The sequence below is a fragment of the Letharia columbiana genome (assembly GCF_014066305.1).
Source record: "Letharia columbiana isolate WasteWater2 chromosome Unknown Sc0000000_s0, whole genome shotgun sequence".
In the NCBI taxonomy this organism is placed as follows: domain Eukaryota; kingdom Fungi; phylum Ascomycota; class Lecanoromycetes; order Lecanorales; family Parmeliaceae; genus Letharia; species Letharia columbiana.
In genome coordinates, this window is record NW_023501036.1 from 27,141 (window position 1) to 54,907 (window position 27,767).

General features: G+C 50.7%; 13 protein-coding genes across 13 annotated transcripts; 9 read left to right on the forward strand and 4 right to left on the reverse strand.

The window, feature by feature from the left end:
* Positions 1-802: 802 nt before the first annotated feature.
* On the forward strand, positions 803-3,571 carry HO173_000004 (uncharacterized protein; the record flags this gene model as incomplete). Its single annotated transcript, XM_037301955.1, has 5 exons — positions 803-1,157; positions 1,204-2,267; positions 2,325-2,428; positions 2,472-3,083; positions 3,148-3,571. The coding sequence occupies 5 exons, from the start codon at positions 803-805 to the stop codon at positions 3,569-3,571; spliced, it is 2,559 nt and encodes an 852-aa protein (XP_037170534.1).
* A 1,043-nt stretch (positions 3,572-4,614) lies between these two features.
* On the reverse strand, positions 4,615-5,124 carry HO173_000005 (uncharacterized protein; the record flags this gene model as incomplete). The annotated part of the gene is made up of 1 exon (XM_037301956.1): positions 4,615-5,124. One exon carries the CDS (start codon positions 5,122-5,124, stop codon positions 4,615-4,617), a length of 510 nt encoding a protein of 169 aa, XP_037170535.1.
* A 332-nt stretch (positions 5,125-5,456) lies between these two features.
* Positions 5,457-5,987, forward strand: HO173_000006 (uncharacterized protein; the record flags this gene model as incomplete). The annotated part of the gene is made up of 1 exon (XM_037301957.1): positions 5,457-5,987. The coding sequence occupies one exon, from the start codon at positions 5,457-5,459 to the stop codon at positions 5,985-5,987; it is 531 nt and encodes a 176-aa protein (XP_037170536.1).
* Positions 5,988-6,119: 132 nt separating this feature from the next.
* On the reverse strand, positions 6,120-7,409 carry HO173_000007 (uncharacterized protein; the record flags this gene model as incomplete). The annotated part of the gene is made up of 3 exons (XM_037301958.1): positions 6,120-7,003; positions 7,068-7,296; positions 7,350-7,409. 3 exons carry the CDS (start codon positions 7,407-7,409, stop codon positions 6,120-6,122), a joined length of 1,173 nt encoding a protein of 390 aa, XP_037170537.1.
* Positions 7,410-9,536: 2,127 nt separating this feature from the next.
* Positions 9,537-10,245, reverse strand: HO173_000008 (uncharacterized protein; the record flags this gene model as incomplete). Its single annotated transcript, XM_037301959.1, has 2 exons — positions 9,537-9,801; positions 9,878-10,245. The coding sequence occupies 2 exons, from the start codon at positions 10,243-10,245 to the stop codon at positions 9,537-9,539; spliced, it is 633 nt and encodes a 210-aa protein (XP_037170538.1).
* A 513-nt stretch (positions 10,246-10,758) lies between these two features.
* Positions 10,759-11,480, forward strand: HO173_000009 (uncharacterized protein; the record flags this gene model as incomplete). The annotated part of the gene is made up of 2 exons (XM_037301960.1): positions 10,759-10,979; positions 11,051-11,480. 2 exons carry the CDS (start codon positions 10,759-10,761, stop codon positions 11,478-11,480), a joined length of 651 nt encoding a protein of 216 aa, XP_037170539.1.
* A 1,302-nt stretch (positions 11,481-12,782) lies between these two features.
* HO173_000010 (uncharacterized protein) lies at positions 12,783-15,110 on the forward strand (the record flags this gene model as incomplete). The annotated part of the gene is made up of 7 exons (XM_037301961.1): positions 12,783-12,946; positions 12,999-13,046; positions 13,102-13,268; positions 13,326-13,413; positions 13,467-13,524; positions 13,574-13,954; positions 14,013-15,110. The coding sequence occupies 7 exons, from the start codon at positions 12,783-12,785 to the stop codon at positions 15,108-15,110; spliced, it is 2,004 nt and encodes a 667-aa protein (XP_037170540.1).
* A 322-nt stretch (positions 15,111-15,432) lies between these two features.
* HO173_000011 (uncharacterized protein) lies at positions 15,433-16,334 on the forward strand (the record flags this gene model as incomplete). The annotated part of the gene is made up of 2 exons (XM_037301962.1): positions 15,433-15,799; positions 15,856-16,334. The coding sequence occupies 2 exons, from the start codon at positions 15,433-15,435 to the stop codon at positions 16,332-16,334; spliced, it is 846 nt and encodes a 281-aa protein (XP_037170541.1).
* A 258-nt stretch (positions 16,335-16,592) lies between these two features.
* On the reverse strand, positions 16,593-17,752 carry HO173_000012 (uncharacterized protein; the record flags this gene model as incomplete). Its single annotated transcript, XM_037301963.1, has 3 exons — positions 16,593-17,299; positions 17,367-17,505; positions 17,594-17,752. The coding sequence occupies 3 exons, from the start codon at positions 17,750-17,752 to the stop codon at positions 16,593-16,595; spliced, it is 1,005 nt and encodes a 334-aa protein (XP_037170542.1).
* Positions 17,753-19,314: 1,562 nt separating this feature from the next.
* HO173_000013 (uncharacterized protein) lies at positions 19,315-19,617 on the forward strand (the record flags this gene model as incomplete). Its single annotated transcript, XM_037301964.1, has 1 exon — positions 19,315-19,617. One exon carries the CDS (start codon positions 19,315-19,317, stop codon positions 19,615-19,617), a length of 303 nt encoding a protein of 100 aa, XP_037170543.1.
* Positions 19,618-20,435: 818 nt separating this feature from the next.
* HO173_000014 (uncharacterized protein) lies at positions 20,436-21,206 on the forward strand (the record flags this gene model as incomplete). The annotated part of the gene is made up of 1 exon (XM_037301965.1): positions 20,436-21,206. The coding sequence occupies one exon, from the start codon at positions 20,436-20,438 to the stop codon at positions 21,204-21,206; it is 771 nt and encodes a 256-aa protein (XP_037170544.1).
* Positions 21,207-21,353: 147 nt separating this feature from the next.
* HO173_000015 (uncharacterized protein) lies at positions 21,354-21,908 on the forward strand (the record flags this gene model as incomplete). The annotated part of the gene is made up of 1 exon (XM_037301966.1): positions 21,354-21,908. One exon carries the CDS (start codon positions 21,354-21,356, stop codon positions 21,906-21,908), a length of 555 nt encoding a protein of 184 aa, XP_037170545.1.
* Positions 21,909-24,798: 2,890 nt separating this feature from the next.
* HO173_000016 (uncharacterized protein) lies at positions 24,799-27,703 on the forward strand (the record flags this gene model as incomplete). The annotated part of the gene is made up of 2 exons (XM_037301967.1): positions 24,799-26,508; positions 26,555-27,703. The coding sequence occupies 2 exons, from the start codon at positions 24,799-24,801 to the stop codon at positions 27,701-27,703; spliced, it is 2,859 nt and encodes a 952-aa protein (XP_037170546.1).
* Between the last annotated feature and the right edge of the window lie 64 nt (positions 27,704-27,767).

Genomic DNA, 27,767 nt, shown 5'->3' on the forward strand with positions numbered 1-27,767 from the left:
AACGCTGGGAATACATGCGTCTTATCAAGGTACTGGCAAGTATCTGATGGCTATGTACACTCGGCGCTGGTCTTGCCGAACGTCGTTCGTATTCAATAATCGCGCCGGATATGGAAGGGTCCTAAGAAGCTTAAACCCACCCGGACAAAGCTCACGCTTGTTTCAAGTCTATGTGCTGAGTTGGTAGCAACAGTGGCAACAGGACCGGGTTAGCTCATAATATGGTATGTCAAAAATGGATTGCGGAGTCAAATTACGGTAACACATCAATTTAGGAATTGGATGGTGCAATCGTCTCGCAACAGGAAATATTCACGATAGAGATCTACATGACGTGCTCCCATACCTTTTCTGGATGCTTACGCCGAATACTTCAATTACTGGAAAACAGATGTGTACTAGTACTCGTGCGCCCGAGCAATCGATACATCCTCTTGGTTGTCCGGCACGGATATACCAACCAAATAATTTTAGACTGGAGGTATCATAACCGACATCGAACGTTGGATTTTCCGTGCCGAAGAAATAGATGTTTCGGCCCCACGGGCACTGTTGTATAACTGCTGATCACCTTACACCTAGCATCTTCAATGCATCGTGCACGCGGATCCGGGGAATCTGCGCTAGAGCACTGTGTTCCTCTATAGCGGAAAGGCCCCATTTCCCCACAAACTCTCAAGAACTACTTTAAAGCATCTTGGATACCCTTCGCAAATGACACTGTCACTCATTCTCTTCGGTTAATTTACTCACTCTCCTTCATTCGGGCGCTCAGTCGTCAATCACTGCGATCTTTGACAAGATGCGCCGCTACTTCCTTATAGATTCAAGCCTGTGCTTGCTCTCTACCTTGCTGATAGCATCCAAAGTCGCCGGCGATAATGGCCCGTTTTCGATCTCGGTAACATCTCCGGAAATCTGCACCGCGAGCGCTTTCACCTATTCGTCGCAGATGGCAATGCCTACAGGGTCCTTTGATATCGATCCCGGTCCGTATGGTATGGGCCAACTAGGTCAGCAATGGAGCTTTACCGTCAGTCCGGGGATCGTTTTGGATGGTGATACTTGGGGTGACGATGGCCAGCACATTGGCAAATACATCGTACAGAATGCCGATGGCTCCTATACATTTACGGTTCCAAGTGACGGAAGCTGGCGTACTTATCCAGAACCCAATTTCGTTGTGCTAGACTAATGCCGTAGTAGTTGGTGGAATGATAACGGGTGCGGCCAATGCGCCTGGCTGCGCTCCGGCAACTAACCAAAGGGCCCAAACAGCATCTTCAACGAGTCTTGCAACTGGACTAGGTTCTATGCTCAGTCCCTCTGCTTCATTATCTGCTTCCGCAACCGGAAGCCCAGGGTGCCCAGGTACACCTCAATGTGTGCTAGTACCGAAGGGTTTTGATGATCAATGCCTCGATGCAGATTGGGCCTATTGCTACTGCAGTGGATCGCCAGCGCCACTTGTAACATCGTGGATGGGATCTTTGGTCATGCCCAATTGCGATTACTCAATTATTCCCTCAAGCCAATGTCCGGGAAGCCCTGTGATACCGTACGTGCCTACCGAGAGTGCTGCCTCGATCGTTGAAGTGGATGGCCTGTTGGTGATACATTCCAAATTGAAAAGAGCCATCGCGGCAACGTCCTCGTCCAGCGCCTCTTGTGCCGTGAATTCAGGAGCTTCCGGTTCCTTTACACTTACCGTGTCTGCGACACTTACATGTACCGGACCTATAGTTACCCCCGTTCCGTGCACAGCTAATTACATTCCTCCTCTTACACCTGAGCAATGGGAGGTGCAGAAGGTCGATGACTTTTTCGAGATGTACTTCGATAATACATCCCATTGGCAAGAATTGGGCCTAATGAGAACGTTCTTTCAGGATTTTGCTGGTGGGGAAGCCGGTGACGGCGACACATACGTTTGTACTGCAACTAATGAGGCAGATTGTGCAATGTTAGAAGGATGCTCACTTATCGCAACTGGTCCTGAAAACTGGCTCACTCCGTACAAGACTCAAGCATATTACATCTGGGCAGGAATGACGAATTTCAGCAAGCTGATGAACATGATGTGGCAAACACTGGAATGGGCAGAACAGGATATGGACTACTACGCCGGAGAAATAGGTTCAAAATTTGAGGTGCAACTCCCTGGTGCAAGCCTGTGGTCGAAAGTGTTTCCCATATTGAACACGATTTTAACTCTTCTGGCCATTGCTTTTATTATCGCGGACCCATTCGTGGATGCCGCTCTCTCTGTAAGCCTCCGCCGGTCCTATCGCAAAGTTGCAAAAAGGCTGAAAGTGCGTGTCTAGCCTGTTGTAGGGGTTTTAATCGGTCTTGCCGCCTCTTTCGGATTGGCTGCTGATGTTGACAGCTTCTTATCTTCCTCCGAGCAAGCGGAGGTAACGCTTCAGACGTAAGCTTTCTCATGATGTTTAAGACCTGACTGATGAATCTAGTATCTACACGGATCTCGGCTTTTCGCAAGGCTGGATAGAAACGCTTCAAGACAATGTCAACACAATGCACGATGCAATTTGGTACAATGGCACGTATGGCAGTGGCACGTCTAAGTCGACAAACGCGAAGCAGCTCATGACAGGCGGTGCCTATGTCACTTCGGCACAAGTCCTTGGAGCAGTGGATCTCAACAGCACTAACCATGACAACACCAACTCGGGCCCCACAAATGCACTCACAAACTGGTTCGAAAATTTGCTTGTTGCCAATCTCATCAACAATTGGTTCAGGTCGAACAATGCCTACATAGTCTACATACCCTACGGCCAGGTCTCAGGACTCAACAGCGATAATTCGATGGAAAGTTTCACGGAAGACGATTGCAACAGTCAATGGGTTGTGGGCAAGAACTGGTACTCGGGGGCCGACTGGAATAGCAGTGTTGTAGTCAACTGCGAAAGCGGCGGCATGGCTGTACTAACGAATGGCGGTAGCTCGATAGAACAGCCTTCTTTTTACGAAGTTGCAAACATGACCTACAATGGGTACACCTACAGCGCGCATGACATGATCACATCGTCTTTAAACGGCTTCCTCCAATACGGGTTCAAGTGAGCAATACATTTCCTTCTGCGCCACCATACTCTTCGCTAACGTCTGACTTCTGCGTTCAAGCTACAACGCCACGGATTCCTTTGTCGCCAAACTCCTCGATCCCACCGCAGAGAACCTGAACAACATCGAACAATATCTCAACTTAGATCCTACGAGCCCGGGCATGTACAATCTACCCGTGTGTCGGCTTTACGACCTGGGCGCGGTGCCGAATAGCATTGCTGGTCCTTTCCCCAACGGTCAGTACCCGGGGTGGCCTTCGCAAACACAACCCTGTACTTGCATGTCGGACGATGCCAGTGTCACAATCAACGGGAATACGACGTATTTCCGGGACTTTGCCGGAGATCCTACCACGACTGAATTCAACAAATTGATAAAGGAGGACTCGAACCTAGGTAGCACTTGTTACGTTACCGCAAAGAATACCATCGACTGCAACGAATTCCCAGAACTGTGTGATCCGGTAGGTCCTCCCTTCTGATGGATCGAGGCAAAAGAGGTGGATACGAGTGAGGGCTGGAATGGCTCTCACTAAGATTTTACAAGTCTTTCTGCTCCACGTCCCGGGCGGGCGCTGGAAGAGCGAGCGAGCATATCTGGCATTTAGCGATTTGGTGGGATAAAAAGCGGTTTGGTTGACTGGTGATCTGATACTGGCATTTGATGGCGTGCCTACTTCAAATTCGAAGGTCTGTATCGTTACTGACGATTGAGGCGCTCCCTGGCTTTCCAGCCTTCGATTCGGCCAGCGAACTTTTAGGGCCTGTATTCTTGGGCGTTTCCTGCGGGAGCTTTTTCATCCACTCGCAGAACCCATCGAGTGGCACAGTCAAACCACAAACAGCCACCACCCCAAGGCATACAGCAAGGTAGACGATCTAAAACCCCAGCCAAATCAGTACGGAAGCATAAGTCCTGGTCTCATTTCCGAGCATTAGCTCATGAAAATACTTGATGACCCACGCTACCGTGATGATCGAGTCAAAGATGAGTGTATATACCGAGTCTTGTCAATAAAGTTGCGCCTTGACTTGCTCTTTGCCAACGCTGAAGCGACATCCGCCCTCAGCTCTGCGACGGTCTTAGTGTGGTCGAAAAAGATTGCTAGCCAGAGTGCGAAGCAGTACGATGAAGTAGTAGCAAGCCAAGTCAGGTGAGCGGAGAAAGGGAGGTGGCAGAGTGGCGGGTATTTCCTGTCGCACCTGAGAAGATGCACAGTAAGGGCGATGGTGGCGTAGAGGGTTTCCTCAAAGAAAGCGTCCAGTCGTTGATCAGTCCGTGGATGTACCGATCTATTTTTTAGACTCCGTGGCCGGAATCCCTTCTCTTCAAGGGCGACTCAACTTGCGGAAGCCCCTGTGAAATAACCATGACTGGGATCCACGTCAGTATCACTGGCGCCATGGCAAACAGAAACAGTACAGCCATGACAGCCATCCCTGCAGCCTACCACAGTTCCGAGTCCTCGCTTCCGGATCCCTAGACGGGCAAGTTGGGCCATACTTTCATGAAAATGACATGGAATTAAGTCTTTACGACGTGCACGGTAGAAGCCGAAGCAGAAACGCAGCCCACGATGTGAACCAGAACGGTGTCGGAACTTCTCTGGACCCACATGCGAGCACCTCCAGCTATAAGCGAGGCGGATCCGCGACGGGCCAAAAAGGTAGCTAGCCATAACACGAACGGAACCGAAAAATTTCCAGCAAGCCAACGAGGATTCAAGCGAAGGAGGATGAAGTCTTGTCCGAAGTCGATATCAAGCGGGAACCAGCGTAGGCTGATGAGGAAGATTCGCATAAAGATGATGCAACCAATGACGATACTGGCACTGAAATGAACATTCTCTCGGATTGGTGATGCTCCATTCACAATGTTGGCGCTTGGAAGAGACTGGCGGTCTCCGTTGGTAACTCCACGAAGCGGACACTTTTTCGATGCGTCCATGACATAGCTTGCGACTGGACAAGCCTGGCGATCAGATTTGGCTCGACACTGTCTTCGTTGTGCTGAGAAAGTATCTTGAGTTGCCATGGTAGGATGTAGCTTTGAAGATGTTTCACCGTGGCGATACACAGAGGTTTGTGTGTTTCTTAAGCGTTAAAGGTTTCGAAATAATGTGACTTCGCACATCAGGTTTGACGATGGAGACTCGGATGTGAGAGGAAAAAAAATTCAAAAAATAATGCGATTTTGTACCTTCACATTTCATGTGATCCACGGTATTGGGTCAGAATATCTCTCAACTCAAGGAGGCCAAAGACAACGATCCAATAGAAAGTTGCGTCAAGGCACAGCGAAGCTTGGACTCCGCCCATCGGTGAAAGGCCTCTGATTATCTCATGCCAAGTCAATGCACGAGGAGGATGAATCTTGGCATACGCACCGAGTTCCACATGACTTTTACATCCAAAGCCTCTCGACTACATTGCTCAAAGGCCCGAGCTCCCCTCTTCCAACGACAGCATTGGAGTAGCGGCACTCCTGCAGACGGAGCCATGAAGATCGATTTGCAAAAGACGAGGCCCGCAAGACCGTTGCCGAACCTTTCGAGGATGACGGATTTGGGGATTGTGCACGGGGATGCAGTGCATCTTGAGGTGGGGGGTGGAGATGACGATGGGCAGGATCTTGAGGTTCGGGGTAAAGACGATGATGAGTCGGGGCAGAAGAAGGACGTGGATACGGGTGATGAGAGTGAGAGGGAGGAAAGAGGAGGTACAGCTGGAAAAAATAGGTGGGTGACGAAGGGTTGCGATGAAGGAAAGCGGATCACCGAGCAGTCCGCCAAGATGTGTCTGACGGAGCTTCAACGAGGCGTACCACTTGAGGCCACCAGATTGATCCTCACCGTAGGTAACTTGTATATTGACAGCGTTTCTGAGATGTTTCCTTGAAGGAAGACTTGCGAAATAAGTTAGCGCCTGACTAATTCCATATCTTCACGTAGATACGTCTGGATATCATATCATTACCCAGTCCACCCTTCCCCTCGTCATCTTTTGCTGCAGGCAGGGTAGGCAAACGTCTCATTCCGAAGGTATGATCTTCGCCACCCTCATCCTCTCAAATGCTCTAGTGTACCCTTCAACAGTCTCCATCTTCTCCTGAAAGCCCACTGCCCGACAAGCACTCAAATCATACTGCCGATCGAACGTGATCGCACCCATGATCGCCGACATGAAATCCCAACTCGTAGCTTCCAGCGCTCCCACTTTTAGCCCGTTCTCCTTGACCCACTTCCCCCATTGTCCCTTTCGGTCTTGCACCCACTCCGCCCCAGTCTTCTTTGAAGGATCCGGTCCAACGCCTTTCAGGCCAAACCAGTGGCAAATACTAGGCCAGACTTGTTCCCATGTCACAACTTCCCCGTCCGCGATGTTGAATGCCTTCCTCGAAACGGCCTCAGGATGAAGGGAGGCGTAGATGTGGAATTGCGCAAGTACGTCCTGCGATGTATCCGTATGCAGCGCCTTGAATGCCTTCTCGTCCCCTGGAAAGACCACCTCCGTTCCCGTCCCTTCAAGACTTCTGACCATAGCTAACCAAAGCCCAATCGCGTGCGCTAGGTTCATAGCATTGTTCTGCGGCACGAACCCGATAATAGCATCCGGTCTGATCTCACAGAATGTCCACTTCTTGTCCTCACTCAATTGCTTGATGGTATCATATTGAGCGTAGTAGAAGACATTGGAGGCCCACGGTTCAGGGATGCGGGGCGCAGACTCTTCCAGAGGGGGTTCGTACTTGATGCCCTTGTCCAAGAACTCTACACCGTATGCCTTTCCGCCGGTCTGGAGGGTCCAAAATACAAGGCTAGGGCATGTCTTTTCCACCGCTCGAAGGGCGTTGGAAAGGATGGCAACGTTGGCACGTTTGAGGGTTTGGTAGTCGCTGCCGTGGGCGGTGTACGCTGTTAAGCACTAGGTGTCAGCTCAATCCTGCCATCTGGAGAGCACGCTAGTGGGCTGGCTGACAAGTGAAGTACACATGGGTGACTTGATCGACGTCCTGAATCACTTTGAGTTTCTCGGCTACAGCATCCACGTCTTCCTCAAGGTCTATGCCACTGTGTAGCTCCCATCTTTCATCTTCCGCGTTCAGCAGAGAGGCTTCCTTACTCAATGGTCGGTTCGTCAGACCGATGACCCGAGAGAAGGTGTTGGACGAATCGGAGGAAGTATGGCCTAGGCACTGGCGCATGATCTACTCTCTGTTAGCAGCCCACACCCAATGCTGCGAGCGGCCACGATGCTGACAGCCCAGCCTGAGATCCCCGAGGCTCCGAACACCAAGGCTGTATATCCATTGTTTCCCATTGTTGGAAGGCTTATTTGCTGCAGGAGAACTGAAGAAGAGTGAGAGCCTCTCGAAGTGGCATTGGCATCCCAAGCAGGGATCTACAACATATGAAGCCTCGGAAATGACATCACAGCCCGGGGTTTCTCCGCAAGGGGGGTGCTCGGTTCTCTTCCGCTTTGCTCAAAATCATTCCTTCTACTCACAATATATTGCTAGCTATCTAGTAAGGTTAGCATATTTAGTTGTATGTACTAGTAAAGCAACAAAGCTGGGGAAGACACTATTTCCTGCATCAATGGTTTCAAATGGAAGGTTTTATAAGTTACTCTGAACATTAGCTCACACTTCTCAACGAACCAAAGATATGGGTCATCACATCCCAATAAGCCTCAGTTGACTCTTCAGTCGTTGAAGTTATTCTATCTTCTTCTCCACTACTGCTAACCATCCCCATCAGCTGAGTCCCCTAACTTGACGAAACCACCACCTACCGTAGATCACTCAAGGTTCTTTTCCCAAATCACATCTCGATCCTGATGCATCGTTGACCATAGCGTTGAGCACCCTCCATATTCCACGAACATCACCCTTTCCCTTTACCTCTCTCCGCCCAACTCCGAAAAGCTATCAAGGAAGAACCCAAAAGCCTCCCTAGATCGGAGTCTCCTTCCTTGGCCTCCTTGAAAGAACGAGCGCGATGCCATCCGGAAAGACTAGAGTCTCCGTGTCATTGGTCTGCCAGCAGTGTCCCACGCAAGTTCGAGCGACCAGAAATACTGCCTGTCTCCGAACCGACCAAGCTGAAAGCCCACTACAGGCTCTTCCGAAAACTCATCGTGCACTCGCATCCATCCGATTTCAAACACGTCCTGAATCGCAAGCGCGCAACTGAGCCGATGTTCAAGAGATTCGAAGCCATCCACGCTCTCACACAATATCAACCGCATTCATACCTCGCCCCACCCCCACCCCCGTCCCATTCTCGCCTCCAAATCCCACTCTCCTCGTCCCCAACTCCACCACAAGCCCGTTCTCAGCCCCCGACGTAATCCACCCCCCAGTCCTCTGCTCGCCCCCCTCCTCAAACGGCAACCGGCACACGAGCAGCACCTTAACGGCCGCATTACGGATATCGACCCAAGACCCCATCTCGAGATCGAAGTCCTCGTTCAAGAGCACAAAGACGGTGCAAGTACCATAGCTTTCGCTGTGCGGCAGCCGCCAAAAACTTTCATCGGTGCCGATGTGGAACGTGCCGATGTAGGGGCTTTGGGGGAGCGAGCGGATGGCCCTGACGCAGTCTGGGGACAATGGCAGAGGAGGCGTGGTCGGTGCAGCTTGGGCGCAGTGGGCTTCGGGGTTGGGGTCCACGTTCGCTAGTCGTGTCACATTGACGGTCGGGTTTGAGATGGGAAGGGGAGGAAGAGTGAGCGCGGAGACGATGAGGTGGTATGGGATCAATGATAGAAGAATTGTAGAAAAGAACATTTTCTGGCTCTGCCAACCGGACTCCGAGCTTGCTTGCTTGCTTTGAAATTTCAAAAGGACTCGAGGCCATGAAGTGCCTAAGCAGAGCCTGCCATCCATCCTTCTTCATACCATTCCCGAAGATCCATCGCAACGAGATGACGTGAAACACATTGCCAGGCGCATAGCGCCTTTGAATCCTGGCAAATCATTTTCCTTCTCTACCGCGCAACAGACATCCCCACGCCGTGGAACTGGAAACAATCGTCGCTAGGCACCCAGGCAGCATGCGATTTCCAACGCAAGCAGGCAACTCGCGCTGCTGGGCGGTTGTTCTAAAGGCGGGCCGTGTTTACATTTATCTCTGGCCGATGCAAGGGCGCGGGTAAGACTTCACGCATGCAAGCGCAAAGTGTATAAATTCAATACCGTAGTTCTGCGGGGAAGCTGTGCACTGACCTGAGACCACGTCGTAGAAGCGGGCCTCACTGCGAGAGATGCGTCTAAGAGGGTGGGATAATCACGGCAGTTGGCGGGAGCGTCGAAAATAGAAGCGTCAATCAAAGACACTCCCATATCCACAGTCTCCTTCAAAACCCTCCACTCCACACATCGTCCATCTTAGTTGACCCCGGCAGCTCACCCATCACCAGCACATTGTCCTTGATACTCCGCAATTAAAAATATTCTGTCAGAAAATCATCCGCATGGATCTTCATTGTGCCCTCAAACACACCTTCCTCGTAATGATTATTGATCGTATCCACAGCAACAACGTAGGGTTTACCTCTCGCCGGGTGACGAATGACCGATTCCATTGCGTCCCTACCGATCATGAGAAAACCAGCGCCGCATAAACCATCATCGCGCTCCGAAGGGACGACTTGGTCCTCTGCCGCTTCCGGATCGACGGCCGGAAAGACGTAGGAAGGGGCGTGCCTCCTGTTGGACGTTGCGTCAGTCTGTCTTATACCGGAAACGACGGCATCAGACCGATATCTGCAACGCAAATACTCACAATCTGACTTGCTCGGCAGTAGCGCCATCGAGCTCGGGTTCGTCTTCGATGAAGTCGAAAGTCACGCCATCCGGATCTCCACGTGCATCAACAATAGCATCACGTCCGCGCTCGACGTGTTTCCAAATCTTTTGCTTGAAGGTCTGCCATTCGCCGTCGTTGCCGTAGACCATGCGGTAGATGACGAAACCCCACGAGTCTGCTTCCTTTAATGCTTCGGGGGTACGTCCGTCTGCTTGGGAGACAGGGCCAGCTGGAGTGGATACCTCTTGCTTCGAGCCTTCGGTCTCGTCTTCTCCGTCATCTTCGTGTTCTGATCCCTGCAGCGTTAGTAGTGATGATTCCATATGTGCAAGGGATGGTGGCATGATATCGGCGGTAGGGGTAGTAGACGCATGACGACGACGAGTTGATATGCGTCCTTGCTCGGAATCCCGGTCGCCATTGGCTGTTAGTGCTATTGTGCGCTTCGTTTGTAAAATCAAGTCTCGAGAATTAGGCGAAAATGAAGGAACGTGTAAATAGTATAGTTGATCAAAGAGGTGCAAGGACAATCTTCTTGCCTATTGGGGATTTTAGCAACCAAGAAGGATCATGCGATCGAAGCAAGACTGAGTGAGGTCGCCTGCTTCTGGAGGGTGACTAACCCATCTCTATAATACTTACACAGCTGTGAATCCGAGTCTCTTGCAGATCCCTATCGTAAAGACAAGACGGATTTCTTGGAACCTCAGAGGCTGAGTCATGGAGGGCCAGGAACACGGATGAGTGGAATCTAGACGTTGGCGCGCATGGATGACCTCATAAAAAAGCCGAGTCAAAATTCAACAAGACAGTCAGGAAGTTATGGTGATTACAATCAATCATCATTGGGTCTCAAAATGCCAGACATCACACTCTATTTCCTACAAGCATCCCGATCCATCAGGATTGCCTGGCTTCTGGAGGAGCTAGGCCTTGACTACAAGCTCGAAGGTTATGATCGCGAGAATACGGGTCTAGCTCCTGCAGGATTTAAACAATCTTGCGGGACGGTATTGGGGAAGGCGCCTGTCCTCAAGGACGGAAAGCTCACGATTCAGGAGAGTGGAGCCATCACCGAGTATGTTTTTCCAACCCCTGCCTTTACTTCCGCCCGTTCTGAGTATTGCACCATTTGACCGTGCCTGCCAGGTATCTCTGCGAGCATTACGACAAGTCCCACCGCCTCCTCCCAACAGACGAAGCCCAACGTGTCAAAGTGCGCGAATGGATCCACGCAGCGGAAGGTGCCTTCATGGTCCACTGCCTCCCAACGGTGTATGTCCGACGGCTTGACGCCTCTGCCGCTGAGAAACTTGGGCCAGGTCTAGCAGGGAACGTAGCTAAAGACCTTGACTGGCTAGAAGCCGAGCTGAAGGGGGGCAATGGAGGGTATTTGGTGGGCGACCATGTCACTGCTGCGGACACCATGGTAGCCTTCTCCATTCAGTTCATCTTCTGGTTGAAATTGGCGCCGCAGGATAGGAAGTGGGAGGGTATTGAGGCATGGCTGAGGAACGTAGAGGCTGCAGAGACGTATCAGCGTGCTGTGGCCAAGACTGGGCACCACCTTTATGTCTAGAGTACCGATTTATTTGAACGTTAGGTCCATCTCTGGCGTTGGCTTCTTGCCCCAAATGATCTTGATATCAGAGGGTTCCGTCTCGTCCGCAGTAGCCTTGCGCATGACCTATCCTCGTATGCCAGCGTCTGAACCCATCTGCGCCAAATCTTATGAACTTGCATGAGCGCAAATGCTTAGCTCTTCCTCGCTCGTAGGCCATTGTCTTGAAGCAAACGTCCCCGTATACTCTTGACACAGCTTGCTCCTTCACTCCTGCAAATCCGTCAGTGGATCCGTCCGTTTCCTGTGTCGTCTTTTGAGGTCTTCAGAGGACGGGCAAGCCCGCGGATCGCGGTAACCGTTGACCATTTGGTAGCAACATGGACAACTGCGATGGATATGACAGAATTAGGTATAGGTGAAATAATTGCAGAGTGCGGGGATGTCTGCTTGACCAGTGAATTGAAGCTGAGCTTCCTCCGTAGCCCAGGATGATCGACGTGGAAAGTGCAGTGTTAAGAAGGGAAGCTTTTGCCGAAAAGCCAAGCGGAGACGACCATCCCGGGGCCGTCATTTTCCCCGAGCTACAAAAACCCGCACAAATTCGTTTTTTTTCTTCTTCTTCTTCTTCTTCTTCTTCTTCCTCATTTTTCTGGATGCTAACGGGGGTACTAGTAATGTCTACTTTTCATAATATAACTAGTGTTAAGAATCTGCTATTATACGGTGGGAGATTCATTTGCAGGATTCTCGCTTAAACATGGCTTCAACCGACACCATGCATGGCAGATGTCCATCTCTCAAAGGGGAAGGTGAATGCAGATTGATGTCATTCAGCCAACCAATCTTCTTCATCCATCTCCCACGTGTATCCAATCGCCTTTTTTCGATCAAGAAGCTCCGATTTATTCGTATCTGAATCGAATCAATCGTCATGCTGAACGCGTTGGAAATTCATTGCCTCCTGCCTCCTGCCTCCAAGCCTTAGACACCAAGGCTCGACCAATTAGGCACAAAAGCAGCCGTTACCGGTCCGAGTTGCTCAATCTTCACGAGTCCTTGCCATTCATGCGACAACATCCATCTATCATTGGTTCTCCACAACTCGAATCCCCCCCCCCGCACCCTTTACATGCATCCTCTAAGCAGGTACCATGCGGAGCTTTCTATCATAGCTCTCACTCGGTGCGGCCACTCGTTGAAAAGTGACAAGTATATATGAAGCCTTCCCGCAATAGCAACTGTGCACTCCCTCAAACGCCCAAGGCAAAGATTATCCAGCTATTTCTCTTCGTCGCCTCTTGCGCTGCTCTTTCCGTCATGCTCTTCCAAAACATCGCTAGCCTTGCACTGCTGCAGTACGCAAAGCATGCAGCAACGGCAACAAACTATACGCCGCAAGCGCTGAACCCGCAACTGACCAACACGATTGGTGATAAGGGAGGCCCAACCCTCTATTACAATGGCTCCGGCCCAGTCCCGCCGTAAGCGTCTCTATCTACCCAATTTTCATTAAACGCCGCTCACAAATTGCAGGTACAACGAGACCTCGCCAATACCAGCACCATTTACTCCACTCTATCCGTATGTACACACCACGTGGCTCGTGTCCTCAATGCCCTACTCATCAATTTTCTAGGACTAACCAGACGGAGAACTCCTTCTACAATCAAATTGCAGCCATTGTAGCCAACGGTAGTAATTACACCACCAAGTGTGAAAAGTGCCTTGCTTCCACCAATGTCTTCCACGAAGCCGCAATTTCACAACCAGTGTCTGTTATCACCGATTTGCTGATCCGAGTTTGTGGGTCTCCACCTATATACTTCGTTGGAACAATATTCGCATACTAATGTCGCCAAGGGAATCTGACGGATTTCGCAATCTATGCGGTGAATGGCGAATCCGAGTTTTCTGGTGTTGGCGGTCTCGGGCCATACTGGGCGCAGTTGTGAGAGGCCTGCAGACTGGCAATGAGGAATCGCTTTACTGACCAGGTTTCAGATTTGCCAAAATGAACGAGTCTACAGGCGACTACCAAGCTTGGTGTTACTATCAATGGGTAAGTATAGAGGTTAGATCTGTGCTCAGCTGGGACTGAATAATTGCAGGATACGTGCACAGTCCCACCAACCATCGAGATAGATGAAAGTCTTTATTTCAGCCCCAAGCCACCGGCGGCTTCCGTCGTTCCTAAGCCGTCTGGAAAGACCATCAATGTTTTGCATCTTTCGGATTGGCATTTGGACCCTCGCTATGACATTGGGTCGGAAGCAAATTGTTCCCAGTATTTGTGCTGCAGACCTTATTCGACCAACACTAAGCTGGATACTGGGGTCAGCAATGCCTCGGTGCCAGCCTCGAGATTTGGTTACTTGTATTGCGACTCACCGCCAGACCTGGCGTTGTCTTCTTTCAAATCTATGCCTTCCTTCTTCAACGTCGACGATATCAGCTTCACCATATTCACAGGTGACATCGTGAGCCACGACGTAAGTTTCATTTCGCGCTTCTGCTGTATGGCCGTGCTAATCCAGAATGTATCGGCAGAACGACGACCAACTGAGCAGAGCATACGTTGAGTACGAGGAAACTGTGACCTACGAGGTCTTCAAAGCTGAAATGGGTAACATTCCCATCTATCCAACTTTGGGCAACCACGACTCTTTGCCAGAGGCCTATAACACCCCAAACAACATCGATGGCAAGAAGACAGCTGGCGCAAATAACATTTTCAGCTGGAACTACGACCTTCTAAGCTCCATGTGGGAGCGAGACGGCTGGATCACTGCAGCAGAAGCGGATCACGCGTCCACGCACTACGGAGCCTACGCCCACACCACTGCTCAAGGTCTCCGAATCATCTCCATCAACACCGATTTCTGGTACGTTGACAATGTCTTCAACTTCTTCAATTTCACAAATCCAGATCAGTCCGGCATCTTGAAATTCCTGATCAAGGAACTTGAGGCTTGTGAAGCAAAAGGCCAACGTGCATGGATCATTGGCCACGTCTTATCAGGATATGACGGGTCCAACGGCCTACCCAACCCGACTGCGCTATTCTATTCGATAGTCGCTCGTTTCGCGCCTGCGACGATTGCCGCCATCTTCTTTGGTCATACTCATGAGGATCAACTACAGATATTTTATGACTATAGTGCCACTAGTCTCAACGGAACTCTCCGTAACACGAACGACATTGACATCTCCAAGCCACTAACAATGGGTTTCATCGGCCCCTCCATCACCCCCTTGACTGGCAACAATGCCGGCTACCAGCGATACCAGGTCGACGCGGAAACCTTCGAGATCATGGGCATCCAAACATACTTCGCCAACGTCTCCGAATCTCTCACCTGGACTAGCCCAGTCTGGCAATTCGAATACGATTCTCGCTCTACATATAATGTCAACGGCACATGGCCTGCTACGTCTCCTCTCAACGCCACTTTCTGGACCGATGTCACATACTCTATGCTAACCAACCAATCTCTTGTTGAGAGGTACAACCTTTTGGAGACCAAGAGTAGTGTCGTCACCAAAAATTGCTCAACCGCAGCCTGCGCAAAGCAAAAGGTCTGCTACATCCGGAGCGGAAGTGGTGGACAGGGTTATGCTTGCCCGTATGGTGATGGGCCATTCTAGAACGTAATTAATGCACGCTCTGTCGTTGAGACGGCACTCAAATTGCGAGAGAACAAAGCATGTAGCAGTATACAAAAAGCTTATAATACATAGAGTAATCAAAGATACAGAGAAACCCGATTTCACGAAAAAATTCCAGTCAATAGTAGAATCCCAGAGCGTACCATCTTTCCCTGCGTAACCTTCTACTCTCGCTTACTGGCAGATGAGAGTGCCAAGAGATATCGGCAAAAGGTTCCGCCGTCCCGCTGCCTGATGCGCAAAACCTCGAACTCAGCACTTCGCTCAATCCAACCTCCATCAGCCTCCACCTTTGATTAGGATGGCAGAACCACCAGCCAAACGCGCAAAGCGCACTGATAGCTCCGCCATGTGGGAGCGCAGCAGCCCCCGCCCAACAGACGCCAGCAACCACCCGCGAGCTACAAACGGCACCAGCGGTGTCCGAGAAAAACGAGATGATAGAGACCGGCATCATGGACGCGACGATCGAAGATACAAATCTAGGTCTAAAGAGAGGCGGCGAGATAGAAGTCGATCCAGAGACCGGCCAGAAAAGCCCCGCAGGGAGCGGAGCTACTCAAGAGAAAGAGGAGGGCGAAGACATAAAGATGAGGATCGAGACGGAGCGAGAGATAGGAGGGATAGGGAACGGAGCAGGAGCCGGGAGAAGCACAGGTCGCGGCGAGGTTGGTGCACTGGATTTAATACCAATACGTACAGGGAAGGCTGACCAGTGGTGCAGACGAACCCGCATCACGCCGCTCACGCTCTCCGCGAAAAGACCACACCTCCACCCGCGCCCGAACACGCACACCACCTCGACCTTCCAAACCACCTCGGTCTCGAAGCCCACCTTCGAAACCTGCCAACGACCGCGCCCCACCCACCGGTCCTCGCGCCTCGACCAGACCTCCACCGTCCAAACCTCCTCTCCCCGCCGCAGACTCTTCTCCCAAACCCGCCACCAAGATGAACGGCACCAGCTCCTCAACCGAGCCTCCTAAGAACCAGGAGACAGATGACATGCAAGTGGATGCAGATTCCGACCCCGAGATAGCAGAGATGCGTAAAGCGATGGGGTTCACGGGCTTCAAGTCAACGAAAAACACGAAGGTGAAGGGCAACAACGTGTATGGGGTGAGGAAGGAGAAGAAGACGGAGTACAGGCAGTATATGAACCGTGTTGGAGGGTTCAATAGGCCGCTGAGCCCGAGTCGGTAGCGGAGCACGGAAGACGCGTCTCATGCCCCGGGGTTCATGTAGAACAAGCGACTACTGGGACGGGGAGAATGTAGCATTTGGAGACAAGATGAACGGCCGTGTGTAGCAGATCTTGGCGCATGCTATTCACTCTTAGCAGCTATTCAAGAAGATAGCTGCCAAACACGAAGCATTCAAGAATGGAGCATCGACCATCTTGCCTTCAGCTCAGCCTCTACCTCGGAGCATCATTTTACACTGATAGCGCCTACACCTATTTCAAATTTCATCCTCCTCCTCATCGAAATCATCCTCAACGCCCATATCATACAAGATCCTCCCCCCGCCCCCCCCCTCCTCCTTCTGCGCATCGAAATACGGCAACACCACACCCTCTCGATCCCTCCGCTGCTTCGCCGTCAAGCCCAATTCAAACGTCGCCAGCTCCACCCGAGCCTCCACCCCGTCCGACCTCCCCTCACGGTCATCGGACCGCCGATAGAGCTCCTGGTCCTCCAGCAGCACAACGGCCCCGCTCCCATTCACCTCCGGCAGGAAAAACCACTCCTCGACCCCCCTGCCCGATTTCCGTCTATGTTCCATCTCGACGACGCAACCCCGTTTGTCATTCGCGCCCACGCCCACCAGCACGCCCTCCTTGCCCTCGTCGGTTCCGAACAGCGGATCCGGCCTGCTTTTCTCCTTGGCGCGTTTGCGGGCGAGCATCTGCGAGAAGCTGTGGGTGGTGAGGACTGTGGTTGCGAGGTAGCGGAGGAGGGTCAAGGGGGAGGGGGTGTATATGCTACCGGTGGTGGTGGTGTTGGTGAGGGTTGAAGATGAAAGGGAGGGGGAGGGTAAGGGGACGTCGGTGTGGTAGATCGCTAGGAGGGAAGTGGTGGGGGAAGGGAGTGAGGAGAGGAAGGATGAGAGGGGGAGGGAAGGGTGCGTGGTGAGGGGGTAGAGGGAGTCGAGGATCAGGAGTGTGCCTGCGGCTAGGGTTTAATATTCTAATGTAAAGGAAATACATGAAAAATCCGGGAAACAATTACTCACGTCTCGAGCTCGAAACACACCTTTCAATCTCCTTTCTCACCGCAGAAGGATCTTTCCCCCGCGCTTTGATCAAAGCAGTAACATCCGCCGGTGGCTTCAAGCTCTCATACGAAACAAAAACCACATCCATCTTCGACGCCTAAACCACCCCCCTCAGCCAAAGCCCGCACGAACAAAAACGAACAAAAGTAGACAAACAGATAGATAATAGAAGACATCAAGCATACTTTTGCATGATGGATATAATGCCGCACCAGCGGCCCCGCAGACTGCTCTACCGAATCCAACACCAGCGTAAACGGGGACGATGCGTCTCTGGACGAGAGCAGCTTCTGGATCAGGAGCAGGTTGTGCACGCGGCGGTGCTGGAGGGCTCGATCGGACATGTTTGCGCACTGGGGAGTGCATGTATCAACTCTTCCTCATGCGTACTCTACAACTGACTTCTTGTCAGAAGGTGGTTTCGTAGAGGAATGAAGATGAAGAAATGACTCAATTGTGCGTGATGATGTAGCAGCTTGGCCTAAAGCGCTGGGGAAGGGCCTTGCCAATGTATTGAATGTGAGAGCGACCACGTTGCGAGGTTCTGGTGACTGGAAAGGATTCGCGGAGGGATCTGGGAGATGTGATATGGCCACAGGTGGTCATTATATTTACACCCAGAAGTGTCCCGACTAACTCTAGGTAGTTGTTTTATTACTAGACTGAATTAAAATGTTGACAACTAATTTAAGTTGACAATGGTTTGATATGTTTTTGAAGTAAACTTTTTTTTTATTTTAAGTAAAATGGGTATATACGGTACGTCAAAGAGGACACTAGGCTGAATCGAACAAATTTATTAATTTATTTTTTATTCTTTAGTTACGTTAATGATGATAGTATTTTGATTTGGTTATATCGCTTTAAATAATATAGAGAAGATTTGATAAAGTATTGTAAGATATATTAAATTATTTTGGTGGAGAGCTCCTTCGGTAGGGCCCTGGGGTCCGGAGGGTTAGGGGGTTTGGGGGCCGGTGTAATAATTTATGGGTTTGTTGTTTTGTGGCCTACCTTCTAGGGTGGAGTTATCTGGTGGGCTTTGGTTTTTTGGTTGTGAGGTTTAGAACCTGTGGTGTGTTCATCTTTTATCCTTTGGTGGGCGTTTTGTGGGGTTTGGGGGTGATTGTGTCCTTACTTGTACTAGTATTGTTTCTTGTTTGGGGCTGGGTTAATATCTAATATTTTTGTTTCCCACTGTTTTAAAGTTTTTTATTCTCAACATATTGAAAAGACGCTCTGATTACTCCTTTCCATCCCATCGGTCACGGCATCCTTAAGTGTGACTTGACTCTAGATCAGTATCGTTCCGTAACTACATAAACCTTCATCAGCGGGAAATCAAATATACTGGACGTGAGTATCCGACCGTGCTTCTCGTCCTTCCTGCCGTCATAGCAATCCTCCCTAATTACCTTCACAATGGGTATGAGCTATCGAGCTCCTATGTAAAAGCAGACCTGACCAGCACATACTCGGAACGGAGATGCGAGACTCAACGATGGTACGTTTCCCGTGGTGGAGGAAAGCATGTAGGTTACTGCAATGCTGTTTGCTGGCTTCAAGGCTTCGTAAACATTTCCCAGCTTACTGAATGTACTTGAGGTCCTGAGGATGTTAATCATAATAATTATAGAGGAATTTTATGCTCAGGACTAGAAAATCTCGTTCTCATTCTCGTTCTCATTCTCATTCTCATCTACCTCCACGAACCCATGTATTAATGTCTGATGGCAAACACACGATCAATTATATCGTAGGTGGTTTGTTCTTGATGTTATTGAGTAGCACACATACATTTCCCGCATCTGCAAAGCGATTCGTAATCGAAGTGCTCGTCATCACTCGTCATCCAAATGCCCGCAGAGAAACAGCGTCTGTCGAATCTAACGCTAAATGATTGTCCATGGCCCCGCGTATGGTCCACCTACCCCATGGGCAAATCATCACTGTCTCGTCCGTCTCTGCTGGCCTCTCCTTCAAAGCCAATGACCTGAACATCCATCACTCCATCTTTCCCCCAGGCTGGACCATCATCCTCGAGACCGTCGACGGTAACGATGATAATAATGGCATCCGATCGCCTCCAGACGCAGGTGAGCAGCTCTATGGATTAGTAAAACATCCATCAAAGCGCTATGAGACTCCTACGCTACATGACCATAGTCTTATATATCCTTTATCTCAAATCCAAGCAATCCGGATTTGAAGCTCGCTACCTCTCCTACGCGACAAATAGCTATAGTGCTATAGGCGAATTTATAAGGACATTTATATCAAATAGCCCCCATCCGTGACGCCTTACGTGGGGCATCAAACTGATTCTGGAGGCAAGCCCGCGCCGAGTGCGCGTCTCACCGCTGGCGTACACCCAGACATACCAGAAGAAGGGAGGTCAATGGCGAGTCAATGTAAGAAGAGAAGTATATTTACATATGGCTGCTTGGGCAGACAGAGTTGTCCCTCTTGCTACGCATTTTGTTGGGCACTTCTGGTACAATTTATGCAGATACATACACCCGTTCGTAGCCTATTGCGTGATTGTCCATGAGGTTAATTGCTTCATGGGCCCTTCCACGTAACGTTGCGATTTTTGTCGTTCACATCTGCACCGTTGGGACTTTTCCGTCCGCATTTATCATTTATCATCATCTAGTTTCTGTCACGTGCCACCGAGCCGATGTTTTTCGAGTCCCTTCGATCGATACTGCCGTCGCTGCCATCTATTCATCTTCAATACGCTGAGGCTTCTCCTCCTCTCCGCGGAAAGGCCTCAAAACCCCCCAGCAGAGCCCGAACTTTGGACTTAAAGTCGCCTCACTGCCGAACGCTTCCGAAAGCGTCCCAGCCAGCCAGGCCTGAGGCGCTCTGCAACCTCAACGATCGTCTGATACCGCTGTCCAGCAATCTACGACCACTCTGAATGCGAAGACTAGTACAATCTTCTTTTGCAGCACTTTCAGCGCTGTGGGGAAAAGCCTAGGGGTGATCAGCTCAACAACCATTCGAGAGAAACCCGCAAGACAGATGCCCCCTGCAAAGTCAACACGAAGTGTGGAACTACAACCACTAAGTCGATCCGCTCTCAGAGCTCGTGTTGACATGCCAAACACCCCTCAAGATCTAGTTTATGCAGTATCCGCCCGGGTCCTCATCCCTGCCGCCGCTCAAAGCACCCAGATCGCCGCGACATCGCCGTTGACCAAAGCCAAAGGCACCGCCGCAAGCAACAGCGGTGGTGTTGCATTGTCTCCAAGCGTGGGGTCTCTCAAATCCAAGTCCCAGTACATCCTACCCTTCCGCCAAACCCTCTCTCACGGCGATGCCGTTACCCGCAGCCTGGGAATTCCCAGTCCAGTGTCAGAACACCAGGCCTCCAGCGGCAAGACAACGCTCATAAGCGGTCCAAGTACTTCCTTCCAAAGTACCAAATCTATCGAACTACCAGCTCTTGTAATCGGCTCTCAGACCATCACAGCTGATGTCCAAAACCGATATATTCTCGCCGGCGGGCAGTCCCTCCCTCCTGGCTCTACCACTACCATGGGATCTGGCACCTTCATCACAGTCCTAGCCCCCCAAAGCTCCGGCACCCAAATGCTCCTCGCGTCAGGCTCCAGCACTGCGCTGTTATCCCACGCAACCGCCCCGCCTAAGCTTTCCAAGATACCACCGCTCCTCCCAATACGTTGGCAAAATATTATTAGCATTTTCCCATTCATCTTGTACAGACGCGAGACACATTACTCGCTGCATCGCATGTATGTAAGCAATGGTCCAAGCGCGGCGGAGCCGTAAGCGATGCGTTGATGCGTTCTTTAGGGGTGTTACAAAATTGGCGACACTAGGCGCAAACAAAACGTGGGAATTGGGATTCATCCTTTTTCCGATACCTGTTCGATACCTATCTTCCGCTTCTGCACCTCCCATCCGAACTCCAGAACCATGTGCCCACTTCTCTTGGCCGCTTCTCTCCTGCTACCATTCCTCCTCGCTACTCCTCTCGCACTCGCCCCCACACAATTACTCGACCTGGCCCCCCTCACCCTCGCCCCTCTATCTCCCACCACCAACAACACCAACCTCGGCGCCAAAATCGGCTGCTTCAAACCGACCAGAGTCCCCCCCTTCGTCGCAACCAAAAAATCTGACTGCGAAGCCGCACTCGACGATTGGGTCCGCGGCCAATCTCTGATCCAGCCTCGCACCTTCAGTCGAAATCCCACCGCGGGCTCCACCCTCGATGACGTGCTGCTCCCTTTCAAGAAGGCGAGTGGGAGCTGTTTGATCTATTTGAATGTGATCAATGAAGACGACGAGGACACGTTGACACTGGCGGAGATATATGCGGAGCTGCTCGGGCCGGACGGCTTGATGAAGCAGTGTTTGGGGCAGACGAGGTCGCCGGCTATTGGGGGGAGGATGTCGTTGGGGGCGAAGGGGTTGTTGAAGGCTGTGGTTACTGGGGTGGAGGGTGGGGGTGTGGGTGCTGAGAATTAGCATTCGAACCTGGGATGATGCGGTCACTTTTGTGGCTGACGATTTTGATATGGGAATGGATGGATTTTTCTGTTCAAAGGAGGAAAACTACTTGCGAGGACAGTGGGTTTCTCGACATCCGGGATTGTCTTCCGTTCGACTTTTTAGAGGAGAAAACAGCGAGTATTGGGAGACGATGAGGGTTGTTAGATCAAAATGGTATACAGAGGTCTAGAAACTGTCACTACCACTGATGGTATTGCCTGCTTTCCTGTGAAATGCTATTTATGTTATAGGATTCCAGAGTAAATTTATTCGGCAAATTTTGAGAGCCGATGACGACTTTCGAGGTTGCGGATGACGATCCGGAATTGGTATACGGGCATGAAGTATGAGAGGGTTGCTTTAGTTAATTCTATCAGGACGGTGCAGTGAAGAGTCAAAAGGAAATGCAGTTGAGGTTGTTTATCAGGAACATACCGACATGACGGGGTCGGATGTGGCACAGAATTGAACTCAAATATATGAGACGGCATTGGCAAAGCTTAGTAGTAAACATTTTCGTTTTGGGAGTGCATAAAACAAAGGTATGTGACTGTGCAAGGTCAGTAATAGCTCGCGCCAACGATCCCGTCTTATACTGATCAAGGACACAGAAGAGATTCCCTTTGCTGGACGTTGGACGGTGTTGCGAAGGAACTTCTGCACAAAGGACATTCGGAAACCATGCCCGCTGTATCATCCTGGGCCTCTCGGTAATCCCAGCGACGTACTTCAAGACTATGCTCCCACTCTTCAAAACTCTCGTGCGGGTCAGGATTAGATGATCGCCTTCATAGTTGGGTTTCTAGCTTCTCCACGAGTATTGGCACCATCCCTGCTCGGTTGATCTGGGCGTAGCAGTCGTCCCAACAAACTATCTACGTGGATTGCTTCCAGTCCACAAAGTCCTAGTAATGAGGAAGGTATTCAAGGGCAGCAATTTCGAGCTTCATCACATACGATGCTAGCCACTCACATCCTGTGACTGAGCTCAGTCCCTACCAGCTTTTTGGGGGGTTGGTAGACGAGAAGTGTCTGAATAGAAGGGGCACAGCGGCCCCTGCCAAAATTTTTGTTGACCATCCGCACGCCCACACTTACGGCTTTTTACTCTGTCCTGTTTACCTACAGACTTGCTGTTGTGTCAAATTCATCTTCCAGGTTTGGCAGAGCCGCATTCCCCCGACATGGAAGCAGAGGGCAACTATAGGTGCCCTTTTCTTCTGACCTCCACTGCCAGAATGCGTGATAAGTACGTTGTAATAGACGGTCAGCGATTGCGTCCGTCGCAACAGCCCGCACATACTGTGTTTGACTTGCAGAGACGGTCACAGGGTCTTGTGCTAGCAGAAGCTCGTGATCGTGATACCTCTCAGAGTTTGCTTGCCTGGCAATCAGAATGGCGGTTGTCATTTCCTGATATGATTCAGCTTCCGCTCCCCTCTTCCACTTTCCAAACAGAACTTTGCTCTCAACAGATCGACATAGGCTCGTCAATGACTTCTTCCGACCAGTCATCTCATGTTCCAAGTACAGCACACCAAACCCCTCTCGTAGAGACCACGTACAAACTCGTGTACCCATGGATCAAAAGTGAAGCTCCCAGCGACGATGTTTTGGGAGCTGTGCAGTTGAGCAGAGAGGAGGAATTGAGGCTTGGTATTGGGGGCAAGAAGTGGACGGGGCAATCGCATTGACATGAGCGGCGCTATCATTCTCGACGTTCCTCCATTTAGGACGTAGGCTGTTGGTACGATTGCTTTATCTCCAGCGAAGGAGGATCACCGAGCCTTGAGCCTGGTTTTAGAGACCAAATTTTTGTAAGCTTGCACTCATCGAGGAACAGCTTTGAAGGATGTGCCTCAAAACTCCGAATTTGTGAGGGTATGTATTGCAGCGTTGCGTGGTCGTGGATTTGGAGGGATTCTGAGAAGACTTGCCCATGAGTAACCCGGTACGAAGAAATGGCGAGGTCGATATTGGGCACGAACGCTGGCGTGTGGGGCTCTCATTTTAAGTACCACAGACGCTATAGATCTTTGTTTGGAAATCTTCTACTTGCTTCAAAAGCTACTGCGTATAGACTGATGATGCAGTATCTTCCTCCACACCAACCCGAAATATCACCCCTCGAACTGCCGCCCAGGTTCCTGAAAAAACAAGAGCCTTACAACTCTGACGTCCGTACCCGCCATGCACCAAAGCAGAGAACGCAGAAGCTGCGACGGGTCCGAGTAGGAGATGTTGCGCTCACCGAGAAGGTACCGCTAGACAAAAATAACAGAAATCAAAACCAGGCTGTCCACCAAATGACTTGGAGTTGTCAGGGGTTTCCACAGAACGCTGGACCGAGGGCCAGCAAGTCTCGATTTCTTGAAAAGCTTTCGCTGTCTTTGCCAGCTGAGGATGGCCAAGCCGAACCGATACGATTCTTGCGCATGGTAAAGCCTTCAATGCCCCGAAGTAGTCAATGCGCTTTAGAAATTGGCGCAGATCTAACGGCCATGTCAGGTTCTGGTGAATTTTTGTCCGTCGTGGGCCTATACAAATATACCCATCATCATACCCTTTGGTGGTATTGATTGATCTTATTGCATCCGCTCTGTTGGGTTGGCCAAGAGAGATACTAAGCTCATCTGAGAATACAATATTGGGGCAAAAATGTCGAATATGAGCAACCTTTCTAAATAATGCATTTCTTGTATAATCGCATTTCCACTTTTCATCAGTATTGGTATATTTATTCTCTTTCCCTTTAGTCCATTCTCCAAATCAAATAATCTCCAACCAGTACTTCTTTGTAACCAATACGTCCTGGTCTCGATAACCCAGAAGTCTCTGCCCGTTCTCACAACAAGTAGCTGTGATCATGATCTCCGTCTCTGGCTCGCCCATGTGTCTCGCTGTGCTCAGCTGCTGCCTTCTACTGAGCTTCTTGAACAGCGCTGTGGCTTTTGCAGTCCCGAATCCAGGTTCCAACATCACCGTCAGCAGAGTCTACCAAACTCGTGGATCGAGTTTTTCTGTCTCTTCTCTCACCCATGCGCATTCATTGAAGGCTTCGTCGGTCTCCGGAAATAATGTTGTCACTGTAAACACCAGAGCCCATCTTGTTGACTCTGCCAATGCCACACTTAGGCTGGCGAACTACACGGCCGCGACGCTCTCTTTGGAACCCATAAGCCTTGCAAGCTCACGGGCCAAGGTGAACAAAACCGGTCATGAAACTGTCACCCACGTCACCAAGACCATAGTACAATTCCCAGCTAACACAACAAGAAGCGCGATTGTACAGACTTTGGTATCGCAGTCGCTCAACGCGACGAGCCCTGTTATTGTACTTTCAACTGCGTATACTACCATCTTTCACACGCTGAAGACGGTCGTCAGTATAGCAACTTCGTCTGAGTATCAATCAGCCAGTTCAAGCACTGCCAGTCTAAGAAGGTATCTGTCGGGTCTCTCATCTATACCCTCCAGGTTGGAACTCACGTTCGAGCACAACCCGACTTCAGCCACGATGGCTTTATCTTCTGGATCTGTGATGACATATCCTACGACTGGCCTCCTCAACGGTACATTGTCTGCTTTCTCCTGGGCGACTCAAGTCTTGACTTCTACCTCTAGCCGACCTACGACCACGGTCGGGAAAGTCCTGTCGTCTGAATCTCGGAAAGGAAACGCGACAGTAGTCAGATCCGTTTGCACATCATGTGCTTCTTCGTCGTTTATGACTTCGACTGTCATCTCGACATCTGGCGCAGCTTCAACGACAAAATCTATCCCGCTTCGGATCCATGCCAGCAGCACCCCAAAGAGAACCGAAAAGTCTTCTATTTCGTCATCCGCAGCGCTGTCAATCCAAACAGCAACCAGCCAAAACCAGACCAATGATGCTACCTCCATTCCGCCCTCTGGTACAACACTCAGTAGAAGCCGTTCATCGAGCTCCCACAGGACCAAGATGACGAGTGTCAAATCGTTGAATAGATCCTTGAGATCGTCCTCAAAGTTTTCCAGATTCAGTTCAGAACCAGTCACCACTCGAACCCAACCCGTGAAAGTAACTTCATCTACTACCAACAACCCGACCACCACTCAGACCGTTTCTGCTGGCAATGACACTATTTTAGTTCTTCCACTCGCTGCGGTAGTGAGACCTTCCTCTACCCAAAGCACAGGATCCACGTCCGCAGCGATACCTACAGCTTTGCCACCCGCCGATCCTGCCCAGCATGCCAGGCATGTCGCCAAACTCGCCGAGATCCTCGCCCCTTCAATTGTTGGAGGCACAGGGCTCTCTATCACAGTTCCATGGGCGATCTGGAATTTTCTTAAGAAAAAAGCCGTGTCGGAAGGTAAAGCTGGGGTCGAAGTCGTCGAGGAGCAATCCGCCGTAGTACAGACACTTACGAGAGTGAGCAGCGTGTCACGGCTGTCCGAAGATACCGTGTGGCCGGGAGATATAGGAGCAGATCTTGACCGCGCTGCTGACATCGAAAACAGCATTTTGCAGGAAGAGGCTGTGAATCCCGGGATTTTGACGAACGTGCAGGTTGCGCAGATCGAGGATGCTGTTGTGAGTTCGACATTCTGTGTAAGCAGATGAATTGCTAACCTGTCAGACTGCTCCACCTCCCCCACCAGGCCCTCTTCCTGGGGAAGACACAGCCATTGAAGACCCGCCTTCCACTGGTGATCCACCTACTATTGGACCGCCAAAGTTTGGACCTTTTGAAATAAAGCCTCCAAAATACGACGACCCAGAATCGGTCCAGTTTGCTGACACGCTACCGCCAATGGGGAGACCCGTGAAGGTTCCCGTCATGGGTGTTGTTCTGGACTACCCCGTCCGCATTGTTCCCCAAGGATACAGTTTATTATCCTTTGACGCCAAAATCTTCTATGCGAGCAAATACGGCGAGAACGTCTGGAGTCGCACTCTTGTATATGATAATGGGAGACCGGCGGCGGTAGGTCCGGACAACAAGCCCCTCAAGCTTCCAATGGATCTCAAGTTGGACTCTGCGGGCAATGTTGTCAGTTACAAGGGCCTTACTGTTAAAGATTTGGAAACATTCGGATTCCCGAAGGACGGTACGTGGCAGGCACAGCAGGCCAAGCTAGACGAGATCAAGAAGCTCTTGTATCGATACGAAAAGAAAATCAAGGTCGATAGAGCCGAGCAAGAGCGCATCAAGCAGGAGCAAGAAGAGTACAAGCATCAAAAACACATGGCCAGGATCAAGAAGATGGAAGATGGTTTAGAGAAGGTACGGAAAACGAAGGAAGACCGGAAGGAGGCTGAGAAAGAGGCCAAAGATGAAGCTGACCGTAAGGCCAAAGAAGAGGCAGACAGAAAGGCCAAGGAGGAAGCTGACCAGAAGGCCAAAGAAGAGGCAGACAGAAAGGCCAAGGAGGAAGCAGAGGCAGATAGGAAAGCCAAAGAGGAGGCTGACCGGAAAGCCAAAGAGGAGGCTGACCGGAAAGCCAAAGAGGAGGCTGACCGGAAAGCCAAAGAGGAGGCTGACCGGAAAGCCAAAGAGGAATCCGACCGGAAGGCCAAAGAGGAATCCGACCGAAGAGCGAAAGAGGAAGCTAATCGGAAGGCCGAAGAAGAGGAAAACCGAAAAGCGGAAGAAGAAGCTGACCAGAAGGCCAAGGAGGAAAAGGACAAGGAGACCGATGACCGTGACGACCCCAACACAGGCAAATGGAAGCACAAGTCATACTGCGGGTCTAGCACTCCACCCTCTCAGCGTCTTACATGCTAAACAGTCGGTACTATGCCGCGTCATGGCCAAGACCACTGCAGCCGACAATGTATGATTAACATGA